Genomic DNA, 26,924 nt, shown 5'->3' on the forward strand with positions numbered 1-26,924 from the left:
TATTGAGGCCATACAGAGGCCTTCCCACATTCCTTACATATACAGTTTCTCTCCAGTGTGAATTTTCCTATGTATACTAATATTTGAGGCTGTAGCAAAGGCTTTCCCACATTCGTTACATATATATGGTTTCTCTCCACTATACAAATTCTCCTATGTACAGTCAATTGTTAAGATGGAGTAAAGGTCTTTCCACACTCCAGACATGTCTAAGGCTTCTCTACAGAGTGAATTCTCATGTGTAGAGTAAGGGAAGAGAACCGTGAGAATTCCTTCCCACATGTCTGACACTGAGGAGGTTTCTCTCTGAGATGAATTTTCATATGAGCAGTAAGTCTTGATGCTCCAGCAAAGGCCTTCCCACATTCCTTACATATATATGGTTTCTCTCCAGTGTGAATTCTCCTATGTACAGTAAGTTTTGAGGGTCTAGCAAAGGCCGTCCCACATTCCTTACATATATATGGTTTCTCCCCAGTGTGAATATTCCTATGTTCCCTAAGAGTAGAGGCTACAGCAAAGGCCTTCCCACATTCCGTACATATATACGGTCTCTCACCAGTGTGAATTCTCCTATGTACACTAAGTCTTGAGGCTACAGCAAAGGCCTTCCCACATTCCTTACATATATACAGTTTCTCTCCAGTGTGAATTTTCCTATGTTCTCTAAATGCTGAGGCCCAAGCATAGGCCTTTCCACATTCCTTACATATATATGGTCCTTCTCCAGTGTGAAAATTCCTATGTTTCCTAAGTCTTGAGGCTGTAGCAAAGGCCTTCCCACATTCCTTACATATATACGGTTTCTCTCCAGTGTGAATTCTCCTATGTACACTAAGCCTTGAGGCTACAGCAAAGGCCTTCCCACATTCCTTACATATATACGGTTTCTCTCCAGAGTGAATTCTCCTATGTATACTAAGGCCTGAGGCTTCAATAAAGGCCTTCCCACATTCCTTACATATATATGGTTTATCTCCAGTGTGAACTCTCCTATGTACAGTAAGTTTTGAGGTTGCAACAAAGGCCTTCCCACATTCCTTACATATATAAGGTTTCTCTCCAGTGTGAATTCTCTTATGTACACTAAGACCTGAGGCTACAGCAAAGGTCTTCCCACATTCCTTACATACATACGGTTTCTCTCCAGTGTGAATTCTCCTATGTGTACTGAGGCTTGAGGATTGAGTAAAGGCCTTTCCACACTCCTTACATTTATACGGTTTCTCTCCAGTGTGAATTCTCCTATGTGTACTCAGGCCTGAGGATCGAGTAAAGGTATTACCACACTCCTGACATACATAAGGCTTCTCTCCACTATGAGTTTTCATATGTCTCTTAAGATTAGACATGTGAATGAAGGCCTTCCCACATGTCTGACATTCATGAGGTTTCTCTCCTGTATGAATTCTCCTGTGCATAATAAGATGTGATGATTGATCGAAGGCCTTCCCACATGCTTCACATGCAAAAGGTTTCGCTCCTGAATTTATAATCATATGGTCTTGATGTAGTAACCCTTGACTGACACTTTGTTCTTGGCAATGACTTTTCTGGGGATTCTGTCCACTGTGGTTTTCTAAGGGAACACCACAGTGCTGAGAACATGGGGAGGCTCCCCCACATTCCTTACACGTAGATGGGTTCTGCTCACGGTGACTGTGGTTGACGGTATGTTGCTGTGAGGGACTCACTATAAACAGTGCTCCTCTCCCTAGCAGCTGCCGCACTGGGGGATTTTGTGCCTGTGAACTGAGAATAACACACTCCAAGGAACTTTTTCCAGGAGAGGGCTTCTTCTGAGTGAGGTAGCTCTCAGCATTCTGATCACCCTCAGAAAACATCCCGCCTGTCTCAGAGTCCTCAGGGGGCTGAGGGCAGGATTGCTCACTCAAGACGTTGTCATACAGTGCAGGATCAGAGACATTCCACTCGGGGTGGCAGCTTTCCTGTAGAACAACAGAGGATTCTAATTATTGACTTATTCACTGAGTCTTTCTATCAAAAAACTGAGCCCTTCAGATGTGGTTTCACACATATGCACCACACAAATGCAATTACCGACATATGAATTGTCTTACTATAGACTAACTTCATGTTACTGTAAGTTGGACGCACAAAATTGATGGATGCAGAGTCAGTAAATGCTGTGACTTCCCCCCCTTTAAATTAATGAAGGAATACAACTGGAAACAATTCCTTCTATAGAAAACGGACGCATCCATTTCCAGAGAAAATGAAATACAACCTCATGTGGGTTTTGTTGAGGCTTAATGTGGAACCTGTGATGCAGGGGTGAAGACAACGCTGCATCGTCACACAGCTGAAACAGACCACGTGGCCATTGCAAAGCTCTCACCACAAGTGATGCCTTTCAGGATCAATGACATATTTTGTTCTTTATCTTTTGTAATTTCTATTTATTGGGGGTTGTGTGGGTGGAGGGGCACACCATGCAGTGACTAGGATGAGTTCTGTGGGTCTATGGTGTCTATAAGGCGTGCTGGGTAAGGACCGTCCATCCCTGTGCAAAGCAAGTATATTTCTCACTGCACCATCTCTAGGGCGCACAAATTAGCTTTCTAAACAACTACCACTGTCAAACACATCAAAACTCACAGTATTTTTCTGCATAGTTGATTTCAGCACCTAATAAAGCTAAGGGTCCTCTACTCCAAGCATCAGGCTTTGGAATTCCTCCCTGCCATTCTCAGGCTTCCACCTCAACAATCACATACTTGGTCCATTTCTGCTGGCATAATAATATTTATTCTCAATTAGCGAATCTTACCAACTCACTCGTACTTGCTGACCCCATTCCCAAATCAAAGTGCTGTAATGCCAAATCTTGAAGTCGTGGTTTCAGTTCTGAAACTGAACAAAACATGCACTTCAAGCACTTGTCCAAAAATGTAGCAAAATGATGCCATGTAGTTAAGAGTACATCTCTGTGGTTCTCAAAGTACAAAGAGTCCCACACTAAAGAAAAGATTTGGATAGTCGAAAACTGTGAGGCCCTTGGCAATTCTACACTAGGTTTTGTTTTTGTTTTTGAGCAGACCTGGTAATGTTCGGGGGACCAGGTTATTGAACAAATTGTTGAACAGGTCACCTTCGGGCACTGCAAGACACTCCCTGCTGTACTATCGTTAAGATCCAAACTAGCTCTGTTATGGTATTACTTATTCGAAAGCCATGGAAGCAATTACAGGATCATTCTGTGATTGACAGTCCAGGGGAATGAAGAACAGCGTGAGTGCGGCACAGACCCAAGGATCCAGGAGACCAAGGCCCCGGTCTCAGCAGCATGTTTCATACATGCTTAGGGCAACCATACACTGCACAGGGCCTGAACCAGGAAGGGTCCTCAGACACTCACCCGCACACATGCCTCTCCTCCCCGACCTCAGGGCTCCTCCTTCCAGCCAGGAGATCACCGCGGGCTTCCTCCCAGAGTGCCCTGCTCCGACAGAGACAGAGGCATGGATAAATGACATGGAAAAGGTGACATGTAAATCCCCATGTTTTTCTGATATAACTGGGCAAATATCTGAAAGGCATGAACAGAATGTCCATTTCCAAAATGTCACATACTTCTAGTTATTCGAGATGTAAGACCCAAGAAAATACCACAAATACTCTAGACCTGGCCTTGTGTATGGCTGACAGGGAGTTGATGAGCACAGTATGTTGTTGGTTTTTGTCTTGTTTGGGGTCTCCCCTGGCAATGCTCAGGGGTGACTCCTGACTCTCTATTCAGAAATAACCACTGGTGGAGCTCGCGGATGACATGGGATGCTGGGGATTTAAACCACGTGCGCCACTTGCAAGAAAATCACTTTCCTCCCTGTATTGTCTCTCTAGGCCCAGCAGCATATGGAGTTTCCTGAGCCCCTCATGTAATCGTCACGGATTTCAGTAAAACTAAGTGCATAATAAATCTGGAAATGGCCAAGTGCGGCAAGAGACCCTTATTTTTTTAAGTTGAAAAATGTATCCAGAAAGAGAGCACATCAGGAGTTTCTCACGGCCAATCCAGTTGTGATACCCGATATCACCTAGGGTCCCTCATGCCAGCCAGGAGTGATCCCTGAGTGCAGAGTCCAGGAGCAAACCCTAAGTCCTGCTGAAGTCTCACAAGAACCTTTAGAAGTAAATCCAAGCACTGAAATAGGGCAGGGTCTAATGAGTTGAGAGACGAGATATCAAATACCCTGTGGTGGGAGAGAGATAGTACAGCACATAGGACAGAACCGATACACACACATGTGGGTTTGATCCCTGGCAGCCCATATGGTCTTGGAGCAAGGCCAGGTGTGGATCCTAAATACACTGGCAGTAATAATCCCGAATCTCTAAGGAAAAAAGAAAATGCAAAAACCGTCTGACTTGAGTAACTGGTGCAAAAGTACTGGGGGTGAGGCACCAACATTTTAAGTTGCCAATAGGTTTCAGTCCATGGTACCCCATGGCCCCTGAGCATTCGTAGGAGTCATCCTTTAGCACAGAGCCAGGAGAACTGTGGACTGTGCCCCCAAACAAAGGCAACAGCAAAACCAATTAAACACACAAAAGTTCGTGTAGTACACAAAGTAAATTGATACACCAATGGGTGGAACTATTTATATGGACCTGAGTGATAACTGGGCAGATAGGGATCTTCCCATGGACACAGTCGAAACGGGTTGATATGAATCACCCCATAGTATCTGGCGACCCCACAAGAGTAATTCCTGAGGACAAGGCTGAGAGTAAGCCCTGAGTATCCACAGGTGAACCCTAAAAAAGAAACGAGGGAGGGAAGAGCTACTGCATGGCTGTACAACATCCAAGCCCGTCACAGAGCAACTGTTGGAAACACAGCTGCCGCCAAGTCCAGGGAGCCCACGCGAGTCTGTTCAGACACCGTTGGCTCCACACTGCTCTCACCGACAGCCTGCAGATGCTGGTAGGTCTCCAGCATCACGTCCCTGTAGAGCTTCCACTGAGAGGCCTCCAGGCATGACCATTCCTCCGGGGTGAAGTTCACAGCCACGTCATTGAAGGTCACTGCGTCCTGAGTCAGCACACGGAGAGGGTGGGAGTCAGAGTCTATCTTAGCCTCATTGCCACTACTGTGAGGCCAGGACCCAGTGTCCTATATTGTCGCTGGGCCTCACCGCTCCTAATGAACCAGCCTTCATGCACACGCATGACTGACGGACCCCAGAAATCACATAAGGCAGGTGGATCTGCTAAAGTGGGAGGATGTTATACAGAAGGTTCTTGGATGTATCTGACTTTCCTGGTAACCCCAGGGCCAATTCGAGCACCACTGGTCCAGTGAGCACTGTAGAGAGGATCACTTGAATACAGACTTGTACGATCCAAAATACTATCACTGAATGTAGCAAAAACCACTGCACACTCACCGCTGCACCCCCAGAGCTCATGACCAGGAGGATCGAGAACTTGGCAGTCCATATAGACAACTACACAGAGCGGTGCATGGCATGTGCGCCTTTAGGAACTCACTGCTCAGGACCACCCCAAATCCCACTCAAAGAAGGTAGAAGTTTCTGGACCCCAACATCTCTACTGGCCTCAGAGATCCTTGGCTCTTTCTCCTTGGGATTGGCGCATGCCCAGAAATCCACACACAAGATTATGTGAACGTAAGACTATATGACTGAGCAGGTAGTCTCTCCAACGCAGGAAGGACAAAACAGGAGAAAATCAAGTCTCGGGGCCCATCTCACAGTAGTTGCCAGGGCGAAAACAGGGCCAGCACACCCCAGGGTGCTCTGAGGCCAGTAAGTTTTCAATCCAGAGCCCATAGTCAAGAGGACAGCTGATGACAAATTAATGCAAAAGAAACCGAAGCAGCAGTTTGGCGTAACAGGACAGCTGTTCCCGGGACAGCATGTAGGACTGACGAACCCCGATATCCCATATGGTCCCACAAGCACTGCCAGGGGCAATGCCAGAGAGCAGCATAAGGAATGATTGCGAGCATCATTGCTCTGCCACCCCAAATAGAACAGAAAAGCCAAGATGAAACCTTTGGACCTCCAGCATCCCATTGGTCGCCTAGACCTGTCAGGAAAGAGCATTGAGCACTGAGCTTTGAGTACTCCTCATGCACCACTGGGTCAGCCCCAAAGCCAAATAAAACAAAACATACACAAAAGCAGCTTCAAACAGCAGAATGGGACGGTCCGATCACAAGTCTCATCATGGAATCTGTCCAAAAGAAACTCAAAACAGATGGCCCAGGAAGCCTGGGCACTCCTGGTACTACCTCATGTCATTCTATCCGTCTACTCCTACCTGGGGACGGTTTACCAGAAGCCGAGTCACCATCTTCTCTTGTCACTGTTGTTCTGAGGATCAGCAGGAGGCTCCGTGCAAAGACCTGGAAAGTCAGAACAGTGAATACCAGAGAGAAGCACCTCCTCCCACTCCTGAGCTCAGACCAGCCACACCCTCCCACACAATTCCACACAATTCCACCTCTGGGAGACAATGGCAGAAGCTCCTGTCTCTACTGGGGATGCAAATTTTGTTGGCATCTGTGCTGCACTTCAGGAGAGGAACCTGGGCCCAGGCTACAGGGGAGGAAAAGACAGCCTTCTCCAATCCCCAATTCCTCTCTGGCTCCCAGAGGAAAGTCCCTGTACGCCCTGCCAGGGGCCGACTCTCAGCCCAGGAGCTCCCAAATAGGCTGGCAGCAATGCTGCCCCGTGGGAAAAATAGGCTGGAATGTGGTTCCACCATGTGACTTAGAGTGGACAAACCTTCGACACTCTCTTGCAGGGTGGACAAGTATATGCACCTGGGCACTCTGTCCTGGGGACCTCAGTATTATCCACAAATGCAGGTGTCGTCTGCTCAGGGAGAGATGAGGAGTCAGGGGTGCTTTGCACCTTGATGTGAGGGAGCTGAAATTCATGAACCAGAAAAAGATACACCAGTATTGTGGTTAGAAGGCAATAATGTGAGTTGGGTGCTTGACTAGATGAACCTATCAATGCTCTGAATCCCATAAGGCCCCTAGCAGAGCCAGGGATAATACCTGAGCTTAGAGACTCGAGTAAGTCATGAGCATCTCTGTGTATGTGCCCTCTCCCCACCCCAAAATCTAAAGAACCAAAAATAGCCCCCCAAATATATTTTCATGGGCATATCGTAGCCACCTGCAAGTCCCCTTCCCCCACCCCCGCCTGACCCGGGCTCTCACGGCAGACAATGAAAATGACCAGCAACAGGTCTCGTGCCATTAGGTGGAGGGGCTGAAGCTCTGCCCCTCAAATCTGGAGATTCTACAGAAGCGAGCTTAGGGCTGATGGTTCAAACATGGGACTGCTGGGAGTGTTGGGACGGCCAAGCCCCTGGCTGAGTCCCACATTCACCCACTGTTGCCCCATCCTGAGCTGGAGATGATCGTGGCCAAGGAGGCCCCCCAGCATCACGAACTCACAACTGTCACTCCTGAACCTTGGGAGAACCCCCACTGCACCCCCAAAGCTCTGCCTCCCCCTAAAACCTCCATCACTCCTAACGATCCACCTTTATATTGGCGAACAAGTGAAAATCCAGAGCAAAATTGCCCCCAAGTCGGCTCGGCCCCTCGGCTCAGAGTGTGGAAACGGGAAGGCGCGGGGTGCTTACAGGAGGTTGCTTGAGTCCTGCAACTAAATCCTTCTTCAGAGACCCCCTTCCAGGATGGGGCACACATTTACTTGTCCTTTGCCAACTGAGCAACAGCCCCAGTGTCTGAGTCAGGGATGGAAAATGAACCATGACATTTATGATGGCACTTATGACATCACTTCCGTTTCCATTAGGTACCTAAAAGAGCCAGAGTCTAGGCACTGAGAACCTTTTTGCCACCCAGGTGAATCTGTGCTGCAAGGGGGATGGACTCGAATAAAGGGGTGGAGAGGCAAATGCTGGACTGGTCGGTCACACACTGGGGGCCTGGGGGTAAGGAGAAGTCCCCTGATCCTGCATCGAACCAACATCGAACCAATGATATCTAAACATAGAATGTTACCCTGACTCTTGTCAAATGATCCCTGAGCTCAGATACAAGAGTAAACACTGAGCACTGTGGGCTGTGGTGAAATATATAACAAGAAAAGAGGCAAATTCAACCGAAGATGGGGGGAAATGATGTACAAAGACAAATTCGAGAATGAAACATTAAAAGAGTAAAATTTCTGGTCCTTAAAAATCCACGATTCTTAGGGCTGGAGCAATAGCACAGCGGGTAGGGCATACGCCTTGCACGCAGCCAACCCGGGTTCGATTCCCAGCATCCCATATCGTCCCCTGAGCATTGCCAGGAGTAACTCCTGAGTGCAAAGCCAGTAATCTCTGTGCATCGCCAGGTGTGATCCAAAAAAGAAAAAAAATCCCCTATTTTTTATCTATCCCTGCTACAGAAACTCAGTTTCTCCTGAATCCCTATTGTTTATTCACCATTGTTTGTGCACATATATGTGTAAATATAAGTGTTGCTTTGTGTGATTTTTGTTTCGGCGCCACAACCGGCGATTCAGGGCTTACTCCTAGCTCTAGAGGCAGAAATCACTTTGGTACAGACCATATGGGATGCAGCGGATAGAACCTGGGTCGATTGTTTGGAGGGTTACGTCCTTACTCACTGTACTATGTCTCTGGCCTTAAGTAAATGTGCTCCTAGCACACCCAGTGGGATTCCTGAGCAAATGTCCTGACTCCTGGAAAACCAAACCTTTCTTGCTTAAAAGAAAAAAAAAGAAAACCCTTTACTCTGGTTGGATTCTAGTTCTAAACAATTTAGGTGTAACATTGGTTCATCATTTCTCCTCTGCTACAAGGAGCTTAGGCTTACTGAGTAACACCCATCCCAATACCCCTGAATCACTCCCATTTCCTTAGTATTCATCTTTAACTTCCCTGTGCTCTGCTTCCCCTATGCGTTAATCACCCATTTCCCAGAACCACAACCTGTGAATTGTAAGGTCAGATTCATCAGAGATCTCTGGATTTTGTATTCGGAAGTGAAATGCTGACTTTCTCTTTCCTTTATATCCTCTGCAGTTTACTTTAGACAAATATCCCTTTTTGCTCCTGGACAAGGATCAGTGCAGACCCAGGTTGGAAAGATTGTGCTGCAAGGATTGGGATGGCCTTGCCCCCAGCCCTCAGCTTTGTATAGACAAAGGAAGGCAATATTATGCTTTTGTAACTTCAGAGTTAATTGACTGCAGATAGTATATACTCTTGGGCATTGTCATGTTTATGAGACTTAAGCCTCAGCTGCCCTTTGGTCTTAGCACCCTAAAAGCAAGAGACTGGATGGACCCAGGAGAGCTGTGAGATACTCTGGAATCAAAAAGGGACAGGTAAGCACCATAACATAGGAGTGACTGACCATTTACGCAGATAAAAATTTGGCAGACGAAATTCTCATGGGGAGATTCACCCAAGGATACAATACACTCTGTCTCCCAGAGAAATCTATGTTGCTTTTATCTTTTCCTCTAGTTGTCTAAGTTATCAGAACTTGTAGGTGTTTGGATAAACACAGTAAGAGGCAAAGATCCCAACACTTAGTTCTCTGGGCTTTGACAGCAAAAAAGGATTTTTTTTTGCTTTTTGGGTCACACCTGGCGATGCAGAGGGGTTACTCCTGGCTCTGCACTCAGGAGTTACTCCTGGCGTTGCTCAGGGGACCATATGGAATGCTGGGAACCTGCCTGCAAGGCAAACACCCAACCGGCTGTGCTATATCTCCAGCCCCCAGAGCAAATAAGGCTTTTAACACTTACTTCTCTGGGCTCTGAGACCAAGAAAGGCTTTTACTGTAAATCCCAGACTAAGTGTTCGGGCCAGTTCACCTTGTCCTATCCCATGGGGATCCTGTCTCTAGTGTTGTAACAGTTTGCATCAAGACCATGCACACGTGCTTCCTAGAATGTGACATTTCGAAGCTGTGGTAGTTTTGCCATTTGCCCCGGGTCCATACAAGTTCCACGGAAGAACCTCCCTGTTGGGGTGCTAGGAACTACAGCAACTGAAGCCCGAGTCAAGTAATTATGACCAAGCAACTATGCCCTGGAGTAGATGACTTCAGAGTCAATCAACTCCCAAATATTAGGAGCATAGCATTGACGGTCTTACTCTGTTTAACCAAAGAACATTCTGTATAGTAAAAACAAAAATAATCTATAGGGAAAATAGAAAAGCAGGAACATATACAAAGCCCTTCAACTACAAAGCAGTACAGATACAAAGTTGAGAATTACCAGAAAGTTATGGCTTATAAGTAATCAAGACTGACTTGGGGAACTGAGACAACGTGAGGTAAAATACAAAGGAAAGGTTAAAGATAAACTTTAACTAAATGAGGGATGTTAGCAAGGACATGATAAGCTTCTCTGGGAGGAGGAAAAAGGGGTAAATATAGATGAAGCCTAAAACACTTTGGGTTAATATCCAGCAGATCACCAAACAGCCTGGCCCCTGTTTTCTTCTTTGATCCTCTGTCACCCTTCACCGGCCAGGGTGGGGAGACCAATCATAGCCACCAAAGGCACGCAGCGCATGTGCAGACATTATATGAACACAACTCTCATTCAGTACTCAGTGTAATATCCGACTTTTGCCTGATCAGGGAGAGATGAAGAGTCGGGTGCAATTTTCAAGTTGATTTTAGGATACAGAAATTTTACGTTAGAATAAACAACAATGTGGAGTCAGAAATAGTAAGCTGGGAGGGGCGCTTCCCATGCTGACCCGGATAGATATTCGGCATTTCACATGACCCATAAAAAACTTAAAAAAAAATTCCAGAGTGCTGCTCCTGAAGTAAGCCCTGAGATTCCACATATATGCCCAAAATACAGGCAAAAATTGCCCCAAAGTAAATTTTCATTTGCAAACCGCAACCACCCCTAGAACCACCCCCAAGGGATGGTCTGGAAATCAAGGCTACTAATGAATAGGGACCGAGGGCTACTGTGTCATTTGCCATTAGGGAGCTGCCCCTCAAAAATGAACAGTCCTTTTATAGTTTTGGATGCACCACAGGCAATATGGACGAGGAACTTGACTCTGTGCTGAGGCACCGGTCCTGGTCGCGCTTGGAGGTCGATCTTGGGGGGGCCAGATGCAAAGCACACGACCTACCTACTGTGCTATCTCTTTGGTCCTCTAAGAGAATCTGCAGCTTTTGCAGCAGGGAGCTTCCGGCCAAAGCGTCCAGGACAGGGCCCAGTGCAGTCCCGAGCTGGGAGGGTCAGGACGGCCGAGCACCACCACCCACCCACTCGGCCCCGGCCACCCCCCACCGCCCCACGACGGAGCTGCAGGGGATCCCCAGAACCACGCACTCACACCCGTGACCCCTGCGCCCCGGCACAGGCCCCACTGCACTCGCCAAAGCTACGTGTCCCCCACCAAACCCCGCTGTGCCACAGGAACCGCCTGGATCTGGAAAATGATTGAAAAAGGTGCGCGAAAGCGCCTCCAAGGTGGCCTGGCTCTGCCCCTCAGTGCGGACAGCGGGAGGCGTGGGGCAGCGTGCTCACTGGAGGCCACTAGTGTCCTGCCACGACACCGGCCTTCACAGACCCCTTCCACTCAGGATAGCCACTTTGCCCCTCACTTGCATAACAAATGGACTCTGGATCCAACAGCTTGCATGCAAACACGTAAATGCCCTGCTGTGACATAACTTCCACTTCTGCAAGCAGCCTTAAAGGGCCAGACACCAGCTGCGAAGAGAACAACTAGGAAAATGCACGTAAATGTGTAAGGCTCCTTGGCATGTGTAAGGATGGCTGGCTGGAGAGAAAGCACAGTGGATAGGGTGTTTGCCTTGTACGCAGCTGACCCAGGTTCAATCATCTGGATTCTATATGGTCCCATTTTGGTGTATAATAGATTGTTAGGATTTTACTGCTTCCAAAGTGTAAGTCTCAAAACATTTACCCTCAATGTTTGTGTAAATCCAATGGAAAGCTGAACACAATGAGTGCAGATATGCTACAGCGAGTGAAGTGCTTCCTTGCATGTGGCTGACCTGGAAAAAAATTATGGACAGCAGAGCGGGATGTGGCTCCCAGAGCATAACACAGAAGAGGATGAAGAATGGAGGTTTGGCTGTCTATCCAACGTCAAAAGGGCTCACTACAGCATCCTGGTTGATCTCTGCCATGATCGTCTGCAAACAGAGGCCTCTAAGCCAAGTCTGAGTCATAGCAAAGAATGAAAGCATGGTGAGTCTTGACAATACCCAGCAAAATGCAATGTTTGTACCTATTAACTTTTTATTTAATTCCTTCCACCTGGCTTTATCACTAAGAACCATTATTTACCAGTTAACATACTGGGAAGTCCACATGCCAGGGCATTGTCATAACAATGGTGCAGGGGATAATAAGCAAGTACCTTTCAGTTATGGTACTAGAATCACAGGAAGCTTTCACACATAACAGGATTAATTCCTTCCTTATTGTACTTTTTATCAATCCCCCACCCACTTGTTGAAACTAAAATTGTTTTACCTCAGGGCCCTGTTCTGACGCCGGCAATTGTTATTATGAAAGTGATTAATCCGGCATAACTTTTATATTTACTAAAGCTTGAGGGAACATGAAGGCCTTCCTATATTCCTTACCTACAGGATTTTCTCCAGGATTCTCTTTAAAGTCGCAGGTGCGAAAAATGCGCTTTCCACGTTCTTACATAAATAGTTATATATAGCTTCTCTCCATTGTGAATTCTCCTATGCATAAGGCCTGAGGATCCAGGAAAGTCCTTCCCACACTCCTGACAGATATAAGATTTCACTGCAAAATGACTTTTCACATGCGCAGTAAGGGCTGAAGATAAACTGAAGGCCTTTCGACATTCCTTACACTTATGAGGGTTCTCTCCACTGTGAATGTTTCTGTTCAGAAAGCTATGCCATTTGCATCAAAATCTTCCTGCAGTCCTTTCATATAGAAGGCCTCAATCCAGGATAAATTTCTTTCACAAAGCAAAACTTGAGGACTGAGTAAAAATCTTTCCACACCACTACATATGTTTTCCTCGAGTATGAATTTTCCTATGTTTAATAAGGAGTTAGGAGGAAGTGAAGGCTTTGCCAAAGTCTTTACAAACATAAGGTTTGTCTCCAGTATGAAAATTTCAGTGCCTCAAAAGGATTGCAAAATATGCAAATGCCTTGCCACACTCCATACATATATACATATATATATATATATATATATATATATAGAGAGAGAGAGAGAGAGAGAGAGAGAGAGAGAGAGAGAGAGAGACTCACTGCAATGTGCGTTTTCTTATGGACAGAAAAGTTTGAATAGTAAGTGAAGACCCTCCCACAGTAGTGACACGAATAGTGTTTCATTCCCCTGTATGAACTTTCCCATGCTCAGAAAGACCTGAGAGGAAATGAAAGGCCTTTCCACCTACCTCACATATATAAGGGTTTTCTACGAAACAGAAATTATGAAACTAAGACTTCAGGAATAAGCAAAGGCCTTCCTACGTTGCTGACAATTTATCTCTCCAGTGTGAGTTTTTCTGTTTACTAAGGCTTGTGGAATAAGCAAAGACTTTCCACTCCGTATATGCATGTGGTTAATTCCAGTTTGACTTTTTCTGTGCATACTAAGATATGCTGAGTGATAGCACAGCTGTAGGGTGTTTGCCTTGCACACAGCCAACATGGCCGACCCGAGTTCAATTCCTCAGCCCCTCTCGGAGAGCCCAGCAAGCTACCGAGATTATCTCGCCCGCACAGCAGAGCCTGGCAAGCTCCCCATGACGTGTTCGATATGCCAAACACAGTAGCAACAAAGTCTCCAATGGAGACGTTACTGGGCCCGCTCGAGCAAATCGATGATCAACAGGAGGGCCTTTACTTTTACATTTTTACTAAGATGTATGAGTCAGAGAAAGGCTTCGACACATTCCTTACATGCATATAGAATCTCCAGTATGAAATTTCCTGTGTATAAGGTATGAGGATCCATTGAAGGCCTTCCCTCAGTCCTTACACTTAAACAGTTTCTCTCCTGTATGGATGTTCACATAGTACCACCAGGGTGATGCTGGACTCAAAAGTTTGTCCTCAGTGCTTACATTTCTGGGGATTCTGTCCAATATGGGCTTCTATGGGAAAGTGATGGTGCTGAGGACATGGGAAGAGTGATCTTCTTATCACCCTCAGAAGACATCCCACCTGTCTCGGCATCCCTGGGGGGATGAGGGCCAAATTGCTCATTTGAGCCTTTATCAAAGTGTGCAGGAAGAGACATTCCACCAGGGCTGGCTGCATCCATGTAGAACAGAGGATTCCAATTATTAGTCTATGCCATGAGAGTTATCATGTATAAAGAAATCAAGCTCTGCAGGTAGGTAGCTGGTAAGGTACGGGACAATGAGATTCTTGGGGAAGTAATAAATCCAGATGGGGATGAAAGCAATGACTCTGAAGCTAGCCCTGGGGATTAAGAGAGGAACTGGCCTAGTAGTAACGCAGAGAGCTGGACACATGGAACAGGAGCAAAGGCTGGTAAGAACATCAGAGAACAAGGTCCGGCCAACGGTCTACCCCTTGAAAACACGCGAGCAGTGGAATCTCAGCTAGAAAGAAAACCCCAGGAGGCAGTTTCAGAAACATTATTTCAAACTGAGAGTATCAGGCTAGTACAGTAAGTTGTATGAAGTCAATCTAGGTACAATGTCCAGAATTCCAAATGGTCCCCTGAGCACCATCTGACTCATAGATGGATGGAATTTTGCTCTTTCCAATCATAAATGTTTCCTTTTTTACCTCTAATATTAGTAAAGTGACGTGGGTGGGATCCAGGAATGTGACCAACCTTGTGAGTAATCACAGGTAAACGGAATGGTCTTCTGTGATGTGGGGAGCTTGGGAGCTGACCCATATTCCCACTTATAAAAGATTTCATCAAGGTGCCCCTTCCATCCTTTCAAACGACATTCTGTGCACAGTTACGTGCATCTAAACTCTCCAACTGAGACCAGAGCAACTGTAGATCTGGGTAGGGTGTTGCTTGCACATGGGCAAGCTAGGTTCAATCCACAGGATCCTGTAGAGTCTCCCGGAGCACCATCAGAAATAATTCCTGAGTGCAGAGCCAGGAGAAACCACTGAGGATCACCAGGTATTGTAGGATAATTGTCGTCTGCCCTTGCTCCCTGGCCAGTGCCAGCTTATGTTCGTTGATTGCCCATAACCTTTCAATTACCTTTGTCTCCTGATCAGACTTTGACTTGTAAATATTGTCTTTCTCTTCTCCTTAATGTCTTTTGCATGGTTAGCTATTTCAGAGCAATTGCTTTTTGTATGGATACAGGAGGACAGTTACAAAGACAAGCCTAAGCTTGAGAGTTGATGGTCTCCACATAATAGTACTCCCGGACATCTGCTCTCTTGACTGAAGCTTCAGTTGCCCTTCCTTCCTCGATCCCCAAAAGAAGGGTCCGATGAGGGACTAGATGGACCCAGGGCAAGTGGTGAGACAGCTACCCTGGCATCTTAATGGGCCTGGACAAAGTACCATAATGCTTATCTATAAGAGCCTGGTTATGGACAAATTCTGTCATGAATCAAAAAGTAATAACTAAACTTGGACGCTGCAGGGATTAGGAGTGATTGATCGGCCTGAGCAATGTAGTCTTAATCTGTGGTGAGAAGTCCCCAGGAGAGTCACCCACAACCCTAAAAGTGTATATGACTGTGTCCATACAGAATGGTAATCTTTAGGAAGTAAAACTAAATATGTCAATTAAGTTGCTGGTCTAAGGAGAGGAGTAACACACCTTAAGGGCTGCTTTTCCTTCATGGGCTGCAGGTGATGGGGAAGTCTGGAAAACCATTTTTCATGGCGCTTCCCGTGGGGAGGCGTGGATTGGGGTTGTGGTGAGAGAAGATAAAGAGCAGCTTCAGGGAGACATGGGGAATGAAGGAGACTGAGAAAAGGGATGGTCCTCCTCCACCCAGATCCTCTGTCTTCCAGTATGTAGGCATTATACTCACCAACTGTCCCCGGTGCTGTGTAATCCCATCAACGGCCAAGACCCAGAGACTATAAAACCCTGCTCGAGGAAGAAAACAGCGCAGTCTCCTGCCTCCTCATCTGGCTGTCTTACTGGTGCTTTTTGGAGGAGGGTGTGTTGAGTTTTCCTCCCCACCCCGAGCAGAGCCCCTGCACCTGAAGACCTCTGGTTTGAGACACAGCCATGCTTAAGACCACTCTCCAGATGTTCGGACGAGCCTCACGCATAAAGGAACCGGCAGAGAAACCCAGCTGTGCATTGACCTGGGGCTTAGATCTCCAAGCTGCTCCTATTGGGACTGGGCCTCCTCCACCCAGATCTCCCATCTTCCTCTATGTAGGCGTTACACCCACCAACTGTCCCCGGTGTAGTGTAATCCCATCAATATCCAAGACCCAAAGCTATAAAACCGTGCTTTGGGAAGTGCGCGGCCACACAAAATCTTATTATCTAGTCTTACTCTGGAAAAACTGGCAGGCTACCAGATGTATCCTGCCCACACTGCAGCGTCTGGCAAACTCCCCGTGGTGTATTCAATATGCCAAAAAACAGTAACAATGATGGTTCTCATTCTCCTAACCCTGAGCGAGCCTCAAATGTGGCAATTCTTAAAATCTCAGGGGTAGGAAGAAGGAGACATTACTGGGGCCTGCTTGAGTCAATCAATGAACAACAGGATGACAATGATGCAGTGAGAGAAGAGATACAGAGTTAGAGGACACGGCTGCGACTTAGAGAGAAGGCTGAGGGCTGAGAGCTGAGAGTTAAGAGTGGCTGGGGAGATTGGAGACCAGTCACAGAGAGCACTGGAGAGCGAGTTAGAGAGAGGGTTGGATAGAGCTGGGAGAGACAAGAGACTGAATAAATTCCAACTAATCAGCAACCAGCCTGGTCCTCATTCTACTTTCATTGGTCCAAAGCAACAGCTGTCCTGGGTGGAGAAGTGGCTCGAGAGCACCAAATGTGGACAGTGAGAGAGAGCCGCCAGGAGAGACCGGGAACATCTGTGAACGTGTAAATCCTGTTCAAACCCTCACTTCTCATAGGGTCCCCAAGGCCCCTGGAGTGACTCCTGAGTGCAGAGTCAGGAGTAAGCCCAGAGCACTTCTGGCTGTGATCTGAAAACAAAAACACAAAAAACTGAACTGTGGGGGGCTGGACCGATAGCATACCGGGTAGGGTGTTTACTTTGGACACAACCAACCCAGGTTTAATTCTCAGCATTCCAAATGGTCCCCCAAGAACAGCCAAGAGTAATTCCTGAGTGCATGAGCCAAGAACCACCCACCCCTTTGCATCACTGGGGGTGACCCAAAAATAAAAAAAAAGTGAATTGTTTAGTTAATCAGAAAAAAGAACACAACTTTCTCAACTTAGCATAAAAGCATTTTTATGATGGCTACAGAGATAGCACAGACCACGAGTTCCTTGTCTGACACATAGCTGAGCATGGTTCAATCCCTATCACCTCACAGGGTCCCCAAACCTAGATTTATCAATGAGAACAGAGCCGGGGTAAACTCTAATCTCCATTGGTTGTAGCCAGCCAAAAATAAATCAATAAATTTAGGTGTCAGAACTATAGTCTGGTAGGGTACTGCCCTTGTACACGGCTGACCTGTATACCCCGGCACGACACTGAGTACCGTTTGGTACCTTTTGGCAGCAACCATAGGTTATGACCATATGAGCTGACAGTGAGTGGGAGGGAACTTGTCATGAATGCAAAGGACTTAACTTCACAACCTGAATTGCCAAGGAGTGATCCAGGAGCACTGCTGGGTTTGGCAAAATTCCGCATAGCCAATCCCCCTCCTGCCCAAATAAAGGCAATGGGAGTTAACTGCCAACAGAAGAGGTATGAAATGTAGTAATATATTCTGAACGGTCAGTCCTCTGGGTTTGTTGTTTTCTTTTGGGACCACATCCAGAAATGCTCAGAGCTTCCAGGCCAGGTTTTCAGACTATAATTTTACTCCTACGGGTACGTGATTTTATAAAAGAAAAAGAGAATGAAAAATTACACTTGGAGTCAGAGTGACAGTACAGTTGGCAGGGCATATATTCGGTCCCCGGCTTCACATACAGTCCCCCAAGCACTCCCAGGAGTGATTCCTGAGTGCCAAGCCAGAAATAACACCTGAGCATTACCGCTGTGTCCCAAAAACAAAAAAGAGAGAGAGAAAGAAAAAAAATTTAGCCCAAACGAGATATTAAAGTCCATAATTTTGCTCAAAGCCTCCAACTCCTTCATTTCCCCCCAACAGCCATCTGTTGAAAGGGCTCAAGAAATTTCACATGCAAGAGCTTTCAAAGAAGGTATAAACAGGAGAGCACACCAGACTGAAGCAGATGCCAGTCACCTGGAAGCCCAGAGGGCCTTCCCTGGTATCCAGTGACCACTAGTCCCCTGAGCACAGAGCCAGGCACAGACCTCAAGTACTACCAGGTGTGGCCCCAAATCTCACCTCCTCTGCTCCCCAAATAGTGAGATATACCAAAGGAGAGAAGCTTAGAGGGCTGAGCATCTCATTTACCTTTGGGGAACATGACATGGCTCCCCCTGCATCTCAGACACACAAACACAAGAGGGGGATAGTCTCTGACTATCTCCAAGTTTGCAGCAAATGGAGCGGGGGGGGGGGGGGGGGGGGGGAGGGAACGACAGGAGAAACACTCCAACCCCAAAAAGATGCTCAAAGAATGCTCATGTGTCAAGACAAATTCTGAAGTGGGAGCATTGGAGTCATATCTAGTGATGCTCAGGGGACAATATCACCTAGTGATGTTGTGGCAGGGATAACTCTGGTCACCGCAAGAAAGATAAACGCCCTCCTAGCTGTACTACTGCACGAGTCCCTGGGAGTGAGACATATAGAACCTATTGCAGCTGGTCCCTTGAAAACCCCTTTCTGCAAGTACTCACTTCAACAGCAGGCACACCCCTGGTCTTGGAAAGATGGACAGTGGGGATGCTTGGAATCTGGGCAGGTGAGGCAGAAATTCTTTTTTCTGAGGAAATAAAATCACATAGGGTTAGCAAAGCTAAAAAGTTGATAGGGTGCTTTTCTTTCAAGCAGCTAAGCCGGGGTCAATATGCAACAGGACATAGGCTCACCCACTCCAGCACTGCTAAAATTGATACACGAACTCAGAACCAAGAGTAACCCCTGAGCACTGAGTGCTGCTGTGGCCAAAAAAAGTACAATAAATTAAGTAATGAAGACATTTCTGGGGCCAGAAAGATGGTACAGCATGTAGGGAGTTTGCCTTCCATGCGGCCAACCCAGGTTCGATTCCCGAAATCCCATATGGTCCCCCAGCACTGCCAAGAGTGATTCTTGAATGCAAAGCCTGAGTAAACCCTGAGCATCGCTGGGTGTGACCCTAAATATCCCAAAAAGAGAAATTTCTGTGGAAAGAGATTAGAGACACAGTATAGCAGGTGAGGTGCTTGTCTTGCACTCGGCCAAGCCAAGTTTGAATCCTGGCATCCCATATGGTGCCCTGAACCCAGCCAGGAGTGATCCCTGAGTGTAAAGGCAGGAGAAGTAACTGAGTCTTGCAGTTGTACTTCCTACAGACTAAATAATTATTTCACTTAAACGAAAAAAGGTGTGGTGGCCAAGAGTGATCCTCAATTGCATTATTAGACGGTTTAGGACACACTCTGGAAGTGCTCAAGCTACTTACTGCTAAGATTGCATATTTGGTTGCAAGTCCCACTGTAGCACCACCCTGATGCACCCCTCCAGACCGCAACCTGAGTTGGCTTAAAGCTCCACACCTCGGGGCCTGAGTGACAGCACAGACAAATGAGCATTTCTTTTGAAGGTGGCCAACCTGGGTTTAATTCTGGGCATCCCTTATGGTTCCGAGCACCACTAGGAGTGCTTGCTGAATTTAGAGCCAGGAGTAACCACAATGCCTCGCTGGGTGTGACCCAAAATGCAAAATAAATAAATCAAAAGGAAAGAGAAGCTCCCCAGCTCCCTGAATTCACAGAAGCCACTGAATGCACAAGAACCAGTGAAAATCAAAGGCTCTGCCAAATGCTTTTGAGCCTCAAGCATATGAAGAATATGCCATGCCCCTCCCCCCATCCAGCCCCGCCACCCCCCAAGAACGACAGGACAGAAGGGAGGGTGTTTTTTCCTTCATGCTGCTGACCCAGATATGGGGTACCCTGAGCAATCCCATGAGTGACCCCTGAACATTGCCAGGTGGGGCTCAACACTCCCCCACGAGGAAAAAGAATGTGCCCCCAGGTCCCTTTGATGAGGGAATCCTATGCTTTAGCCCTACTCCACAATCGGACTAAGGAACAAAAGGGGGCCAGGAGCAGGATGTCCTGGGGACACTGCTGGGATGACCCACCCACCCCCGTGACTGACCAGGTGCCGGGAGTCGCCCCGAAACTAAGATAACGCTGAGCTGCCCTCAGATGCCCCATCAGATCTGGGGGAGACTGAGGCTCCCTCTAGCTCTGGCACTTTCTGCTTTGTGAGGGGCCCGAGCGATGGGTCAGCAGGGAGGGCGCTGGCCTTGCATCCCGACACCCCAAAGGGTCCTCGGATCCCGAGGGAGGGAGTCCTGGGCGCCACCGGGTAAGGGTCTAAAACACATAAAATAAAATTAAAAATTTTTTTTTCTCTTGTTCATTCGTTCATTGTCCTTGTTTCTGGAACTTTCAGAACGACCTTAGCACTTCCAATTCGTTTTTCTCCTCGACCACGTGCTTTCTCTACCCACCCACCTTTTATTTTGGGGGCTCTGGGGGGCTTTGCTCAGGGGTTACTCCGGGCTCTGGGCTCACCCGAGGCAGTGATCGGACGCTGTGGGGTGCCGGGATCGAACCCGGCCGGCCGAGTTCCCCCCTTACGCATCTTTCTAAGTAAGTTCTCCTCAGTATAAACGACCTTCTTTCCACCAAAATCAGTTTATAAACAAGATAAACCTCGTGGCAGGAGCGCGCGGTGCTTCCGGGTTGAGGGCCCGCCACCCTGGGCCACCGCCACGGAGCGACCCGGCCGCCCACAAGGCGGAGACCGCAGACGTTCGGGCGCTCAGAGCGACCATCCAGGCCGGCGGCGAGGAAAACCGACCTTGGGGAACCCCCTGCCCCTTGGGTGCCTCCTCACCTGCTCCTCGCCTTCCGCAACCAGGAGACCCGTCTGCACTCCTGCGCCGAAAGTCAAGCCCTGCGGATAAAGGTCGCGGATTTTGTGACGTCACCTGCACGGTCGCCAAGATCCTTAAAGGGCCAGGCTTCAAATATTCCTGACCAGGTAATTCCCTGCTCAGACAGGTTCATTTTTGCTCATTTCTGGGATAGGATCAGGTGATCCAGACAGCAGGGGATTGCCATGTCTGAGATAGATAGAAAGGGATGAGATGAACAGATAACACGTTGAGCAGAGAGTCTTTGTATTGACGAAGGAAATAAAATTCACAAAAATACTTTGCAAACAACCGCCAAGGCCATCTCTCTGCGTCCCGGCGTTGATTTATTTATTCGTTTACAACCCTCAGTCACATGCTAGAAAAAGGTCCCCAGGATTCTTTCTGGCAGGTGTCAATGAAAAAGACGGGCTTCAACAAGGTCTCTCACCATTGGGGGCTGAGGAGCTGCCCCTCAAAGTGATCTGGCAGTTTTACATACACATGTCTACACAGAAAGCTGCAGGACAGGGCACAGCACAACACCTGGTTGAGAAGTTTGGGATGGTTGAGACTTCTGCCATCAGCAGATGCGGCATCCTTAAGACCCACAGCCCCCCATGTTGACCTCCACCCCGGGTCATGTTGCCCCATCGCAGAGCTGGAGGTGAAGATGCCCCAAGGATAATGCACTCACACTCGAGACACCTGTGCCATGCTAAATCCCCCCAGTGCAACCAGCAAAGCCTCATATCCTCCTAAAGCCTCTGGAGCAAGGCAGAACCCAGGAACCCACTGGATATGGATGGGGGGAGTAAAAAAAGAACCACAAAAGTGCCCCAAGAGCTTGCACAATCTCATTGGTCACATTATAGGAACTGGAGGTGAGAGGTCCTCGTGTTCTGCCACTAATTGGCCTTCAGTGTCCCCCTTCGAATGAAGTATCACTTGTCCTTTAAACGTGTGCCCGGAGGAGGCCTGATCCACTTGACATCACTAGGAAAAAAGGTGCACATGGAAGACTCCCGTCTGTGACATCATCCATTTCACCAAGGAGACTTAACATGCCAGATTCCAAGTCCAGACAGACCATTATGGCAGCCCAGGTGAATCAGTGCAAGGGGGATGAGCTCGAATCAAAAAGAGCAGAGGCAAGTGCTGGAGGGGCTGGTCACAGAGTTCAGGGCAGCGAGTTAAGGTGGAGTCTCTTAACTGGTCAAACATACAACCAATGCACCCCAATATATCCATCATAAAAACAAAAGCAGGTTGATTCAAAGTAAGACAGGCAAGTAGGTTGTGAATGGGTCCTGGGACAATGAGTTTCTCTGGGAAGTCATTAATCAAGATGGGTGCAGTGTCTCCGAAGCCAGTCCTAAAGATGCAGAGGAACTGGCCTAGCAGCAACCCAGAGAGCTGGAGACACACTGGACAGGAGCAAAGGCTGGGAAGAACATCAGAGACCACTGTACAGTGAACACTCTACCGCTTGAAAACATACTATATAAGAACCTACAAGGAAACCCCAGGACGCAGCTCTAGAAACACGTTTACAACCAAGAGTATGGGGAAAGAGGTTAGTACTGTGGCTTAATGCTTGTGTTAAACATGGTTTTCCTGAGTTCCATTCCTGGCATCCAAAACAACACAGACTCCTAAGAACTGCCAAGTATGGCATGAATTACATAAGACATATTCAATAAATAAATCTATGTATGGACCTACCCTAAGAACGAAGGCACATAGGAGCTAATGGGCACCAAAGTGTACTAAATCATTTTGTGGACTTGGTCTTTTGGGCAGACCGAAAACGGTTCTAATCATTCTGGTGGCTAGTAGGTTTGAGATTTTACCACTTGCAAACGCAACGTTTTGTCATCTTTTCTCCTAATATAACTGAAATGAGAAGAGTAAAATCCAGGAATGTGACCACCCTTTATAGTTAGTCATCACAGCTGATCTTATTGCCTGCTGAGATGGGAGTTTGGGCATTCTGCCAGGTTCCCACCATTTGTTAAATATTTTGATCAAGGGGTCTGTTCCATTCTTTCATAGAACCATCAGAAACCTTTCTGTGAACAGTCAAGTACATTTCAACTATCTCTAATTCACCCTACTAAAGAACAATGACAGGGACATTATCCTAAAATTTTCAGAAATATTTATCCTCAATGCTTAGGGAAATCTAATAAAAATCTGAATACTAGGAGTGCAGAGCTGATACAGTGGGAAGGTGCTTGATTGCACAAGACTGATCTGGATTCAAAGTCCAGATCCCCATATGGATACCTATGTCCTCCCTCGCAGGTATGGATGAGCTCACAGCCAAGAGTATGGCCTGAGAAAAGTAGGTGTGACACCTGAAAACATAACAGAGGAAGGCCTGAAGTGTGGAGGTTTACATCTTTTTTCATTCCAAAGGATTCACTGCAACATCCTGGTTGATCTCTATCATAAAACCCACCAACCGAGGTCTCCGCCTCAAGTCCAAGCAAAAATGAGACACTGAGCTGGAGTGATAGCACAGTGGGTAGGGCATTCGCATTGCATGCAGCCAACCCAGGTTCAATTTCCAGCATTCCATAGGGTCCCCCAAGAACAGCCAGGAGTAATCCCTGAGTTCAGAGCCAGGAGTAACCCCTGTGCATCTCTGGGTTTGACCAAAAAACAAAAGAAAACAAAAAAAGTGACACTGACAATTGTGATAAAGGGGTGGTTTTTGTACCCATTTACTTAGTTCCTATTTAATCAGTTTTTACCTGGACTCCATCATCAAGACCCATTATTTACAGGGAAGAGAGCAATAGCAGAGCGGGTAGGGCATTTTATTTGCATGCGGCTGACCCAGGTTCGATTTCCAGCATCCCATATTGTCCCCTGAGCACAGCCAGCAGTGATTCCTCAGTACAAAGCCAGGAGTAACCCCTGAGAATCTCCTGCAGTGACCCAAAAAGAAAAAAAAGAAAAGAAGGACCCATTATTTACAGGTTAACATACACATCAAGTCCAATACACTACAGGCTAACATAGACATCAAGTGCTGGGGCACTGGCAGAGGAAATAATAATCATTACTATAATCATTATGGTTTGCTATATAAAGTAACTCAGCAGGTGCCATCAGCAGGTGCGGCATCCTCAAGACCCACAGCACACCATGTTGACCTCCACTCCGGGCCATGTTGCCCCATCGCAGAGCTGGGGGTGAAGATGCCCCAAGGATAATGAACTCACACCCGAGAACACTGTGCCGTGCTAAATCCCCCCAGTGCAACCAGCAAAGCTCCATATCCTCCTAAAGCCTCTGGAGCAAGGCAGATCCCAGGAACCCACTGGATATGGATGGGGGGAGTAAAAAAATGACCACAAAAGTGCCTTAGTAACTCAGGAACTCAGGCCTTAGTAGGCGTATGAAAATACACAGTGGCAATAAGTCCTAAGAGTGTACAGAATGGGAAGATCTTTGTGTTTCCCTGAATTGCACTCATCAGTAATTCCCTTTCCTCATAGTACTGAAGTCACCAATTTAATTTGAACTTCAGAACTGTAACATAAAGAATGAACTAGGAGTGTATATTTAAGAGATCAAAAGGTTGGAGCACAGTGTTTGCCGTAGGATCCCCCAAGTACCACACTTCCAGAGAAATTCCTGAATGCATATTCAGGAGAAAACCCTGAGCATCACCCAAGTGGGACACAAAAATGAAAAACAAAATGGTCAAAGGGCAAGCCATGAGGAATCCGGAGATAATGGAGGCATTGTGTATCCCACAATCCCCGGGGTAGATTGAATGATGCATTCAAGGTAAATTGAAATTAAGATTTTAGGAACTGCTGGGCGTTTGTCCTGCAGGGGATGATGGGATATGATCCCTTTCCCTCCCAGGCCCACCTGGAGTGATCCTGCCTGTGGAGCCAGAAGTAACTCCTGGGCATTTCTGGTTATGCCTTACCCTCACCCCTACAAAATAGTACTTGCTTTGTGTAATGAACAGAAAGCGCTATGTCAGGGGGATCAGGTTTATGAATGACAGATGCGAGCGATTTCAGTGATCCCTGTGATCAAGGCTTTCTGTGACTGTAGATGGTTTTTCTGGGCTCACCTCCAGTATCACATGGTCCACTGGTACCACAGGGGGTAATCATCTACCTGGGCAGCACTGGGAGCCTTAGGATTTGCAGCTTTGGGGAGGGAGACACAGTCAGAAGTGCTCAGGGCTTATTTATTCCTGCGTTTGCATTCAGGAGTCACTCCTCTAGGGCCAGGGTTGAGGGCTCCTAAAGTCCTAAAGTCCAGCACCTCCTAATGATTTGGAGCAAATTGATGTAGGCATGCAGGCAGATAGAGAAGGTCCCCCCTCCCAAGGCAAAGGCAGTAAATTTCCTTGGAATAGCTCTGAAGTTAAGAAGGCCAACCTTGCACAAAACAGGAACTAAGGCCTGATCACACCCTCACCTATGGCCAGCAACAGACCCAGAGAAGCTCCTGCAGAAACAAAAGCCAGGAAATGAATTTCAAAGAAGATCATCACCACTCCCAACCTGCCTAGGCAATGGGACTTTGACCTAGGTAAAAGCCTAGATTGGATTCCTTTCTGTTCCAGGGAGACTGGTCATTGGCTTTCCCAGACATTTGCGGGAGCAGGGCAAGTGGGGGATCCCCGTGTGTGGGAAACAAAGTCGGAATCCAGAAGGATATGGGGCCCGCCACCAGTGCTTCCGAACCCCTGCCCCAAAATATATAGTCAGATCAGGAGGTGTGGACCAGGTGGGGCGGGGTCGGGGTTGGGGGATGACCCCAGACCTCAATGGTGCTCCTTGTTTTAAGGGGCCCATGTGCCAAGAGGAGCCACCCCTGGTACATTCGACTCGCTTGCACCCACCAAGGGCTGGAGGGGATGAGAGAGTCCAGCATCTTCCGGCCTTGCCCGCATCCGACTGGGCAGAGAATAAACTGGGGATCTGTGTCCGAGTGTCCCTGCTGCCTGGGGCTCGCCCCACTCACTCTATGTGGAGGCACACCCAGTGGGCAGTGCACCAGAGCCAGGTACCCGAGAGCGAACAGGGTGACACAGGAGAGGCTTGCCTTCCGCAGTATGATGTGTCCAACCAACTCAGTTCTAAGGTCTCCAGACCCCACGTCCACATATCACAGCACCTTGCATTGCTGAGGGTGCCATCTTCCATCCTGAGTTTTGAGGTTCCTACACACATGAGAATTCCCATGCCTTCTGTTCTCCGTGGAGGAGGGTGGCAGAGGCCAGATTCAACTCCAGCATCTCCAGATGTCTGTGGTGAAGGTAACAGCCATCTGAGGAACTAGGGTGTGTTAAGAAGAATTTTAATTAACACAGAAATATTGAGCCTAAGACTGGGCAATCTCCTTCCCTGGAAAATCTAAATACATCATTTCTTCCAAGGATTTTTTTTGCTTTTTGGGTAATACCCAGCAATGCTCATTTGTTACTCCAGGCTCTGCACTCAGAAATTACTCCTGGTGGTACTTGGGGGACCATATGGGATGCCAGAGATTGGACACAAGTTGGCTTTATGCAAGGCAAACATCCTACCAGCTATACTGTAGCTCTGGCTACGAGGGGTTTTTTTTTTGGGGGGGGACTGTTTTGGTGTGTGCCCACAGGGTTCTGGGAAACATTGAGTACCTGGGATTGAACCTGGTCGGTTACAAGCAGGTTG

General features: G+C 47.4%; 1 protein-coding gene and 1 long non-coding RNA gene across 2 annotated transcripts; both read right to left on the reverse strand.

Moving 5' to 3' along the window:
- Positions 1-326: 326 nt before the first annotated feature.
- Positions 327-5,032, reverse strand: LOC130021993 (zinc finger protein 420-like; the record flags this gene model as incomplete). The annotated part of the gene is made up of 2 exons (XM_056112722.1): positions 327-1,459; positions 4,930-5,032. Coding segments are annotated over 2 exons (1,236 nt in total), but the record flags the coding sequence as incomplete, so codon positions are not given.
- A 1,302-nt stretch (positions 5,033-6,334) lies between these two features.
- On the reverse strand, positions 6,335-21,248 carry LOC130022321 (uncharacterized). The gene is made up of 3 exons (XR_008792267.1): positions 21,210-21,248; positions 18,995-19,080; positions 6,335-6,394 (listed from the first exon to the last, which is right to left on the reverse strand). It is a non-coding gene; the product is annotated as an uncharacterized LOC130022321 (long non-coding RNA).
- Between the last annotated feature and the right edge of the window lie 5,676 nt (positions 21,249-26,924).

This window comes from Sorex fumeus, unplaced genomic scaffold (genome assembly GCF_029834395.1).
Source record: "Sorex fumeus unplaced genomic scaffold, SorFum_2.1 ptg000019l, whole genome shotgun sequence".
Taxonomy (NCBI): Eukaryota; Metazoa; Chordata; class Mammalia; order Eulipotyphla; family Soricidae; genus Sorex; species Sorex fumeus.